Consider the following 12100-nt stretch of genomic DNA (forward strand, 5'->3'; position numbering starts at 1 on the left):
GGAATTTCCAGGAGGGAGATTGGAAGCATGGGCATGGCATTTGGAGACAGGTCCTGGCGAAGGCAAAGATTTGGGAATCACGGTTCTTCATCTAGGCGAAGTCTAGCCATCACCAGTTAAATAGGTGTAATGCTAAGGAATGGAAGAAGCGGGAATGAGAGTGTTCAAGCCTGAGGGAGATGGTGAAGTCACCAGAGGTGATTGGTGTTTATGTGCAGCAGCCAGGGGGTGTGGGTGGGGCTGTCCGGAGTTCGGGTCAAGCTTTGGAATAGCTGTTTATAATGTCCCCTGCTGGGGAACTGGCGAGAGATGAATAAAGGAATAGCAGTGAAGTCCAAGCTGAAATTGGATAGTGTGAGATTTTTAGTATGCTGAGTCCGTTTCTGAACTTCTCTAACGCTCAACCCAAATGAAGAAACACAGCATTATGGGAGCCACAGGGCAGAAACTTGTACCAAGAATGTAGCAGAAGGTAAACAAGTGACGGCATCAGTGATAATGGCAGCCCCGGGTCCAAGTTAGAGTCAGAAGTTCCCAACTTGTAGTCTTCCAGGCTGGCTACTGCTTCTCTTATTCTGTCTACTGGTTTCTGCTTTTTTGGTTTTTATTTAAAGTTTTATACCATAGAGGGAACTGTCCTTTATTTTGGAAATGTCTGACCAGATTGAGTAGAAGTGAAAGCATTGGGAAGAATAGTACAATCACAGGGCAGGGGATGAGATCAGTGCTTGCTGGGGAGTGGTATTGGTGGGCTGTAAAGAAGACATGGTAGAGAAAGGAAAGCCTAAGTTCTGAGTCCCCCCAGAGATGAGCAAGGCTCTGCTTGGTTGGCATGGGGAGCAGAGCACAAGGGCCGGAGGCTGCCGCAGAATGATGCGCTCACCACACACCTCTCTCTGGCATTGCCCTTGAACCCACGTGCTGTCCGTAAGATGTAGAAGAGTGAGTCTGGGTCTTTGAGTCCATCATGTGGTGACAGGACTGCTCTGAATCAGCTGTGGAATTGGTGAAATGCATTCCTATGGAGTAAAAGACCTAACTAGACTGTTCTCTGGTGCTGACATTGCTAGTTAGGTCATGTTGACTTACACGCAGTCATCCACAGGCATGCACATACTTTAATAGTTTTTATGAGTGGAAGCTTTTAGTCATCTGTAGTTCTTGTAAGTTATTGAAGAATCATAATTCCTATTCTGAAAGAAGGTGACTATTTCCTTTGAAAGACAGGCTTGGCCCAGAACATTGATCTGTGAATGGATTGAGGTGCGTACTGCCCCATACAAACATCAAGACCACAGAAAAGAGAATCTCATTAGGAACTTTCCCTCTGCCCTAGAGGACTTTTGGCATCACTCCAGAGGGCCGAGTGCAGATGGTAGAAAGTGTGAGTGTCCCGCCCGGTTGCAAGCAGCCTGGAGAGAGCTGATGGAGCCCGTGGCTATCTGCAGTCAGGCAGCATGGCAAAGCAGTGGCAGGGCCACGGTGGTTTCTGACCGATTCTAGGCTGGCCCCCTCAGAGCCTTGAAAGAAGCCATCCCTCCCCACCCCCCCGCCACCCCCAGGCAGAACAGGAAGCCACGCCTCCCCTCGCAGGCTCCTTGCTGTCCCATTGCTCCATGACACCCCTGACTCCTCTCTGGGGAGCTTTTTGCTCTCTGAGGCAGGAGTTCCTTTGAGTTGAGCAGGGCTCACGGTAATGGTGCTGCAAGGTGCCTGCTCTCCTGTTGATAAGGTCCCCGTAGGGCGGATTCAGATGCGTGTGATCAGGTGTGCTGGCAGAGGGCACAGCCACAGGGCGATGCAGCTGCTGCCTGGCCAGGGCAGTTTGGAAGGGAGGAGGGAGTCCAGCCTGAGGAGCAGAGCCACAATCACTGGAAGTGGGACTCCAGGGGCCTGACACACTTTTCAGGAAAGAGCTGCTGGTCCCCTTTGCCACTTCTCGGCTACCACTGTCTCTTTGTTGACAGGATATGTGCCTGCACCTTGGAGGACTAGGCTGATGGGTTGACTTTTCTTTGTTGGACAGAAGTAAGACTTTGTGAGTGCTCTGTTACGTGGTCTGGTTGTGCGGTGAATATTGGACCCCAGGCTTGTGTCAGGCACTACTTAAAGGGCTGGAACATAGCAGTGAGCTAGACCTATAGTTTGTGCTTTCATCTCTTAAGATTAGGTTAGGGGCGCAGTAAATAAGATTACAGATTGCCAGTCACAGATGGCAATACTTGTTACACAGAAATAACACAGGGTAAAGGGGATAAGGATGATAGAGTTTGTATGCCTTGATTTAGACAGTGGTCTAGGAAGGCTTCTTTAAAAGAAGGTGACATCTCATAGGGAAGGCAGTATAGCACAAAGACAAGTAATAACTCTGTAGCATTTTACTACACTGATAGACAAGTGACTGCAGTGGGGTCGGGGTGGTTCTTGATAATATGCGTGAATGTTGAAACCACAGTGTTGCTTATGGGAAACCTTCATAAGATTGTATATCAATGATACCTTAATTTTTTAAAAAAAGGTGATATCTGAGCAGACACCTGAATGAGGGGAAGGATCTTAAATATGAGATCAGAAGAGAGAATGTTCCAGACCAAGGGAACAAAAAGTGTGACCACTTAGAGTGGGAGTGAGCATAAGTGGCACCCTTGAAACAGGTGGGGTGGGCACTTCTGTACAGCATCAGTCCCAAATACAGTGAGCCAGGTGTCTTTTGCGTACTCTCCTGACTCCGGTCCTTTGCTGCCCAAAGCACCTTATCCCCATGCTATCAGTTCCTCTCTCCTGTCCTTAGCCAGCTCCTGACTAACTCAGTGACGCATTTATTCAGCCCTAGACATCAGGCCAGGTCCTGGGAAACAGAAGTGCTGAGGACTTTGGTTTGTGAATCACACAGTAGAAATAGAACACAGTGGGTAGATGTCTGTGCAGTTTCCCAAAGATGTTTACATCTTAAGAGGGGATGGTACCTCTTCCCAAGGAATAAGTCTGAAGCTGGAAATTTCAGATTCCCAAGTAAGCCTGCAGAGATTGCTGAGAGAGGGCAGCCTCCCACTGCTTCCTAGTTCATACTGCACAGAGAGCCCCTGATTCCTCTTCTGCATGAGTGTGTGGCCTGTGGATGCAGACTTCCAGAGTGCCAGGAGAAATGCGAGATTGCTGGGCTCGAAATTAAATACTTGTGGATACATAATGGGCTGGGAAACTATACCAGCATGCTAAAGGTGGTTGGGTTCAGGTGGGACTATAAGTAATTTTTTTTAAAACCTCTCCGTGCAGATTTTCACTGATGAACAAATATTCTAAAGTCTTAAGAGGAAATGTACTTTTTAAATGCAATAGAGCTAATGATTTGAAAAAGTCGTAGTATAAGGGTCAAGAGAGAAATCAGCATTATATTTAGTTCTTTGTACCAGCCATTCAGTTTTCATGTGATCGTAAAGACATGGTTTAAGGGTTTGCCAAGTTCTGGACTTGAAGCTGACCCAAGTAAATTTGAGGGCCAGAATCAGTTTGAAATCTGTCACTGTTCGGGCAACTCTCCCTTTCTTCCCATTACAGTCAGTGAAATCTGTACCTGGTTTTTGTTTTGTTCTATTTTCTGAACATCATTATTTCTTTCTTGTAGGCTGTTGTTTACCTTAAATGCATTAAAAAAACAAGGAGCCTGCAAGTAATGCAAGAGAGCTTTAGAGCTCATTTTCCCTTGGCTGGACGGTAGCACCACTGCCCCCTGCTGGTAGCCTGACCCCCAAGGCTCTATATGCCTTTGCAGGTGCATCTTGTTTGGACTTTTCTCAGTTGCTGCCCTAGTTCTGAATGTTTCTCCTTCTGCCACATTGTGTGTGTGTGTGTGTAGAAAATAAGGAATATATGATTAACTGCGATTTGCCTGTAATTGTGTGTGTGTGTGTGTAGAAAATAAGGAATATATGATTAACTGCAATTTGCCTGTAATTGTGTGTGTATGTGTGTCTTTGTGTGTTGTGATTAGGAAAATAAGGAATATATGATTAACTGCGATTTGCCTGTGAAATGACAAGTCTCTTTAATGAGATGGGATTCATCCTGTTACCTTTCAGGTAAGTCTTCTTGGCAGAGCATACATTTGTCTCTCGGTATCATTTAGCTGTTTGTGACAGTGGCCCTCCCATAGGTTTGTTTTTCTCAATAAATGAAAAATTTGGAATGGGTGGGTAGTCCAGGATGAATACGGTGGCTTCATAGTGTAATCAGAGGCCCGAGTTCCTTCAGTCTTTCTGCCCCACCATTCTCAGCGAGTGAAAAAGGTCTACATCCTCTTGGTTCCAGACCCCAGGCAGGAAAAACAAGGGAGAAAGGCATGATGCTTTTTTCAGGAGAGCAGAACTGGTTCAGATGTCCCTGATAGGCTTCTGCTACATCTCAGTGTCCAGAACTGGACACCTCACCATCCCTGGGAGGCTAGACATGTTGCTGCCCTATGTAAGAATTGGGGTTCTGATAGTGAGGAAGAAAGGGAATCTGGGTACTAAGAAGGTAATTGGCTGTGTCTTTTTCACTCCTCTATTAGGCCTTTGCTCAGAACATTTCTTAAACTCCCTCAATACTAATTTAACCTCAACTCCAGATGAGCCAGAAAAAGAAAAATCAGTGTCGGTATTATTGTACATATTATTACTCCTTTGTAGCTTCCATAAACCATATTACGTAACTTGATCGATTCACTGCCTTTATAAAGGCACTCATCAAATCTTCTCTTAATATAAGATTTGCTGCCACTAAAAATACTGAAAGAAGGTGCGTAATATTGTAAAAATTGTAATAGCTGAACAACTTAGTTATCCATCAATAGAGGACTGATTGACTAAACCACAGATACACAGCTTTGAAAAAGTAAGGAAATACAGCTATGGACTCATCTCTCGAATATATTGTTGGCTGAAAAAAAATAGTAAGGTGAAAAAAGAATGAATAGTATGCTAGCACAGTATGTTTCTTTCTTCCCCCCACTGCTTCTCTCCCCAGGGAAAGAGAAAACAAACAAAAAAGGCCTTTATTTTTAAATAGTTACCTGTAGGGGGAGTGAGGGAGCGTGATGAAAGGCGGGAGCAGGTCAGAAGCTAGTTTTTTTTGAATATGCCTTTTTATATATCTGACTTTGGAACCATCCTAAGCATTTTCTAACATCATAAAACAAAATGAATTTTTGAAAACTTTTTATTCTGAGATCATTTTAAACTTAAGGTTGCAAAATAATGCAGAGTTCTGTGACCCTTCACTCAGCTTCCCTTAATGTTAGCATTTTATACAACCATAGTATAATTGTTGAAACCAGGAAATTAACATTGATACAGTAATCTACAGACATATTCATATTCCTTCAGTTTCTTACAAACGTTCTTTTTCTGGTCTGGTATCCTAGACAGGGTCTCACATTTGCTTTAGAAGTTATGACTCCTTAGCCTCCTCCCATCTGTGATAGCTCCTGTCTTTCCTTATCTTTCGTGACCTTGACACTTTTGAAGGATACTGACCAGCTGCTTTGTAGAATGTTTCTCAGTTTGTGTTTGCATGGTGTTTTCTTGAGATCAGATTTGCGTTTATACATTTTGGGCATGAATATCATGAAAGTGAAATTATGGTCCTCTCGGTGCTTAGGATCACAGGTACATGATGTGCAGACATCTTAGTACTTGTGCGACTAACCTTGATTACTTGGGTGGGGTGGTATCTGCCTGGTTTCTCCACTAAAGTAACTATTTTTACCGTTATGATTAATTAGTATCTTGGGAGAAGATATTTGAGGCTTTATAAATATCCTGTTTCTTATCATACTTCTGCCTATTAATTTTAGCATCTGTCAGTGGTTTTTGTCTATAATAATTTACCGTAGTGTTTGGTGAATGGTAATTTTCTATTTCAATCATTACTTCTCCACTTATTAATTAGAATACTATTTTTTAAAAAAAGACAGCTGTCCTTTGCCCCCTGTTTATTTATATCAGTATAGACTCATGGATATTTATTTTACTGTATGGGTTATAATCCATTACTCTCGTTATTTACTTTGTTGTTCAGGTTTAGTTGTTGGGAAGTCCCTCAGGTTGGCCCTTCTGCCCTTCAGCATACTTTTGTCAGTTTTGAGCACTTACTTTCTGGCACTATAAAATACTCAGGTTTATGTTCCATTTTTTTCTGCGATAAGCCACAGAACTGACAATTTCTCCACGGATCTCCAGTTCCTTTTACTTACAAACAGTCTTGAGAAGCTAAGATCTGGCTATCAGGTATGCCCATTGCTACTGGACTACTATTGCTTTAGACTCTCTGAGCAGATAAAGCTAGGAAATAAATGTGTGTATACTGACACGGGCACTCAGACCACACATCTGTACTTATTCTGTGTCCATCCATAGGGAGATTTCTGATTCTAGTCCAACACCATGCAATTCATTCTAGCCTTGCCTGCTTCCTTATTTGAAACTCTTTTCTCTGGCTGTGAGAAACCTGAATCTCATTATCAAAAGACCATATTTATTCAATTGTTCAATCCTAGTATATACATAGAGTAGTTTCAGAATTGCTAACCCATGTTCTGTGAAAAATAAATTTACCAGCATATAATACTGGGTTATAGTAGTTTTTTTGGTCATTAGTCTCAGAGAATATAATCAAAATACCATTTTCCAAAGTTACTTGGCTCTGGTGGGTTTTTTCCCCCCACCCACTGCATTGTGATTAAATCAATTGTGGGTAAAAACCGACCCCTTAAATTCAAAAGCAAAGTGGAACAGTTGAATCTAGCTATATATCAAGTGGACAGTATAACCCCAAGAGAAATTATTTCAAATGTTTTATTTAATATTTTCTACATTTTCATTTTGATGTAATTTCAGTTTACAACTCCAATAAACTTCTTTATCCAGGTTCACCAAGTGTTGACATTTGTCCCATTTACTTCATCATTTTTGCCTCTCTCCTCTCTTGCATGCATAAGTAAAGATACACATGTACACACACACCAATTTTTTTCTGAACCATTAGAGAGTAGGTTGTCCCCTAAGTAATGTGTGTTTCCTACGTTCAGGGACATTCTCTTGCATACGTATAGTTCACTTCTCAGAATCTGAAAATAGAATACTGTCTCCAGTCCCCAGTCCATATTCAAATTTTACCATTTCTTTCAGTGTCCTTCATAGCTCTTAGTCCCACAGTCTAAGATCCAATCCAGGAGTATCAGTTACATTCAGTTTTCATATCTCTTTCCTCTCCTTTGATCCAGATGAATTCCTTGACCTTTGTTTTTCTTTCATGACCTTGATGTTTTTGGAGTACAGGCCAGTTTTATAGACAGTCCCTCAATTAGTGTTTATATTTCTTCAGAATGGATTCAGATTTAGTAATACCACTGAAGTGATATGCCTTTCTCACAGTATTACATCAAGAGGAACATGATGTCTGATTATAAGGACTTCGATCTCTTAATTAAATGGTGCCTGCCAGTTTCTCCTCTATAAAGTTGCTATTTTTCCCTTTGAAATTAATAAATTTCGGAGAGATGCTTTGACACTATATAAATGTCCTGTTCCTCATCAAAGTCTCACCCACTGGTTTTATTTTCCATTTATTATTTTTGCCTGAATCAGTCATCACTATGATGGTTACAAAGTGGTGATTTTCTGTCACTCTGTATTCATTACATTCTACTATAAGAAAGAGTTTTCCCTTTTCTCCCATTTATTTTTGTATTTATTTATTTATTTATTTGTGTTAGTATGGACTCATGGGCTCTTTTTTTAATTCAGTGGGTTATATTACATTATTATATTTATTTATTTTGATTTTCAAATAGTCCTAGACTTAGCCAGTGGAAGCCTTTTCAAGTTTCAAGTGTTATCTTGGTATCTCGCCATCATTCTTTGAGTAATTCCTAACAGTCTTGCCCAATAATATGTTTCAGGCTCATCCTGTACTTTGTCTGCCTTAGCCCTGAAATTAACTATTTCTCTAAAGTGCCTTGGTCCTGTTTTATGGAGAATGGCATTTAGAAACCAAGATCTGAGAGTTAGTTATGTTCTTTACCACTGCGATGCTATTGCTTCTAGGCTTTAGGACATAGCTAGAATACATACACAAAGAGAAAATAAATATACATATGTATATAACATGCATTCATATGTATATGTATGTATATACATGTGTAAATAAATACACATACCCATATCTACCTCTCTATCTGTATATATGTATGTTTATATATACACATGCACACCCCTAACCATGAGTTAATACTGATAACCTCCAGATCCATTCTAACACCACAGTTATTCTAGTTTTTCTTCTTCCCATACTTGTAACTTCCTTCTACAACAGTGAAAACCCTGACTCCTATTTCTCTCAGTATAGTTATTCAGTTGCTCAACCCTAGAGTACACAGAAAGTACTTTCCCAATTGGTATCCTTGCCACTGTGAAAACGAAACCTACTTGCAATTGTATGTTTAAAATACTGTAATTTGACTACACTTGCTTACTGGGATATATATAATCCTGAGTGGGGGGGAAACAAAAATCTTACAGTGTTTTCAGTGATTATATTTTGAGGAGATCATAATGGTACTGTTTTTCTGAGATTGTTACATACATTTTGGGATGAATCCAGTGAGAAATGATACTGGCATGGTTGAGAACTGAGCTTTTCAACATGATTATAGAGAGAGACGTGTGGTTAATGAAGTTAAAGTCCCTTAGTCCTAAATTTGAATTAAAAACAGCAGTATGATCTCACGATGGATACATGCACATGCAAACATTTCTGTTTTTGCCCACTGAGTAGGCCTAGAAGCAATGACCAACCTACTAGCGGTGAGCACCCTTAGGGCATCCAGACTATTGTCTGTAACCACCATTTCCTACTGAAAGAAACTATGGCTCCTTGAAAAAAATGGCTAAATCCAGGTCTGGGCAGGAAATAAATACAATTGGAGCATGAAACATGTTGTCATATCAGAATGCAATACTACTGGTCTTTGATATAACATAGAAACATAAATACAGACATATCCCTATCTATTTCTTTATCATGTATGTGTACACACACACACACGCCTAATGAGTTCATATTGATAACACCAGAGTTTATTCTGTTTTCCTCCTTTCCATCTGCAACTGGATCATGTCAAAAGAATTCAGAAGCCAACGTGAAGAGGTTCCCACAGGTCATATTTGAACAGCAATAAGTATGATAACAGCAGTGCAGTGTAACATACCACATGCATTTAAATACATAATTAGTTTTCCTTAAAAAAACTAATAATAAAAATCTTCATTGGTCACTTTTGGAGAATGTTATTTTAGAAAATGATTAAATAAAAAGGAATCAGACATTTGTCTTGTCTCTTCAGTGTGAGCCATACATCAAGGTAACCGAAAATTTGATGAGGGAAATTATAATCCCTAGTGAAATATGGATCTAGGCAATGATCATCAGCTCAGAAGAAAGACAGCTAGACATCATGTGCCTTCTGATGGAAATTCAGATACCACCTATGAAATACACTTGTTGAAAATCAAATCTCAACCTGATAGGGTCTCAAGATACAGCTCCCAGTTCAGAGGAAATACAGGGCACAGAGGAACCTATTCAGTGACAGAGCCAGAATGCAGGTGGCAAAATGTACACTCTAAGAAACTATAGGACACATACCTGGTCTCTTCGACAAATAAATTGCATTTGAAAAAAGGAGAGATCAAAGGCAGCAAGTGCCTATAGATTAAAAGAGTTGGGGCATATCAGCCACTTACAACGTAAGGGCCTTATTTGGAGTCTTTATCAAGTAAGCAAACTTACAAATACATATATGTGATAAGCAGGTTAATTGGAACACTGACCAGAAAGTTAATACCAAAATTAATTTTCTGAAGTGTGGCACTGGTAATGTGTTTTATAAGAGACCTTCTCTCTATAATCCCGTACTGAAATACATAAGGGTGCAGTAATACCATGCCTAGAATTCACATAGGAATCTTGGAGGGCGGGGGCATAGTGGAGATGGAACGGGATTGTCCATAAGTGGTCATTATTCTTTCTCTTCTTTAGTCTGTGTGTGAAAATTTCTATAGTACAATGAAAAAATTAAAAAGTGGTGCTGCCAGCTCTGAAGCTTTTCCCAAGAGAGCAGGATAGCATCCTGGGAATGATGGCCTCCGACCAAAGGCTGGGGAGGGTGGGAAGCCGTGTCCTCATCCCTTTATGCCAGTCGCTCAATAAATAATGGGTGATAAAACGAGTGACCTTGAAGGGGCAGCTGACATTTGGGTGAATTCTGTTCCTAATTCAGTCCCGCGACTCATAACTGAAAGCTGGCCACCCACACCACGTGGAGTTTGAGCATTTCCCTTCTCCTTGGGCTGCTGCCATTACATCTGGTGACAGGATGTGTATGACCCTGCTTCTTTGCCAGGCTCAGGCCCGATGCCACCGGATAGGCCAGAGTAAAGCCGTGAAGGTGTATCGCCTCATTACTCGGAACTCCTACGAGCGGGAGATGTTTGACAAGGCCAGCCTGAAACTGGGTCTAGACAAGGCTGTTCTTCAGGACATCAACCGAAAGGGCGGCACCAATGGAGTGAGTATGACGGCACGTGCTCTGGAGCCTTGAGAATCTTCTGTGTCACAACCTGGGCCTCTCTGGATTCTTCCTGCCCACGGCTGTTTAAGGTTCACCTTCACTCCAGTGAGTCAGCCGCACACCTTTGTTGGTGATTTCCTGCAGTAGAGGATAACTCAGGGTCGGGTCTTTTTGCCTTTTCTAGATTAGCAAAGGAAATCCATAGGTGTATTCATGTTGTAGGATTGCCCAACATTCAATAACACCAAGTTTTAACAGCGTCCATTGGAAGTTAGTCAGTCAATCCCAACTCTAAATTATCAGTTGTCACTGTGCTTTACCTCATAGTCTAGACTTGAACTACCTGAGGGGATAATGGAACCTGCTTTATCTGTATCCCCCACGGCCCCTAACAGTGCCTGCCATATTAAAGATGTTCAGTACGTGATAAGGCCATGAGTAAATGAACGAATAAATTAGCAGCTTGAAATATGACAGTGAATAAAATCTTTTTCCTCTTCCAGGGGGATTAAAGTTGTAGCTAAGATTCTTAAGTTGTATTAAAGTGTAGGCAAACAGAGCAGATACCTCTTTACTCTCTGGGCTCATCGCAGCAGAGACGGGGGATTGAAGCCTTCTCAATGAGTGTCTTTGGTCCTCTTAGCTATGCACATGTTGCTGAGTATAATATTGCAAGTTACCAGTGCTGAGAGTCATGGAATTCCCTCTTCTGAGTGATATAAAGAGAACCAGATTCTTAATTAGAACCAGGAAAGGCTGTTTTGAATTCCCATTTCCCATTTTCAGCAAGCAGTTGAGAAGATCACACTTGGCACCGGATCCTTTCTTCGGTTAAGAAATGACATCATTTCCAATACTAATGTATTTATTTAATAATGAATAAATAACTATTCTTTAGCTCATTTGGTACATCTGGAGGTTTTTAAAGACTACAGACCCAAACTTAAACATCAAATAATCATCAAAGATATCCTCTTCAGTCATGCATAGTTTTAATGGCCTGTGACATTTGGTAATGACCAGAGCCCTGGAGAGCGTTAGGGCCGCTGGGTCAGGAGCCAGGTTTTATTCCAGAGCTCCTTTAGGGGATCGTCTGCCTGCCCTCCCCATGGTTCTCTTGAGCATCTTTATCTGGGTTTCCATGTCTTTATTCGTCTGATATGTGCAATAAGTGGCTGTGGACTGAACCACAAAGGCCAGATTTGCGTCTGTTTTTCTCCTGTGCATTTTCCACTTTGTGAGTAGCCTTTCGTGACCTATCCAGGTACAACAGCTTTCAAAAATGGAGGTAGAAGACCTGCTCCGGAAAGGTGCTTATGGAGCCTTAATGGACGAGGAAGACGAGGGCTCCAAGTTCTGTGAAGAAGACATAGATCAGATTCTTCAGAGGAGAACGCACACCATTACCATCCAGTGTGAAGGGCAAGGATCCACCTTTGCCAAGGTATAGGACCTTCTCTCCAGAGGCTGTGTTGGAGCGGGGACGAAGCC

General features: G+C 41.5%; 1 protein-coding gene across 4 annotated transcripts in view; it reads left to right on the top strand.

Moving 5' to 3' along the window:
* CHD6 (chromodomain helicase DNA binding protein 6) overlaps nucleotides 1-12100 on the top strand; it is a 202719-nt gene that overhangs the window by 136583 nt on the left and 54036 nt on the right. For all 4 annotated transcript variants that reach the window (XM_073236592.1, XM_073236595.1, XM_073236594.1 and 1 more), the window contains exons 18-19: nucleotides 10442-10606; nucleotides 11874-12053. In XM_073236592.1, the coding sequence (XP_073092693.1) occupies nucleotides 10442-10606; nucleotides 11874-12053 (345 nt within the window). The remainder of the gene's footprint in view (nucleotides 1-10441; nucleotides 10607-11873; nucleotides 12054-12100) is intronic.

Source organism: Manis javanica, chromosome 5, assembly GCF_040802235.1.
Source record: "Manis javanica isolate MJ-LG chromosome 5, MJ_LKY, whole genome shotgun sequence".
Taxonomy (NCBI): domain Eukaryota; kingdom Metazoa; phylum Chordata; class Mammalia; order Pholidota; family Manidae; genus Manis; species Manis javanica.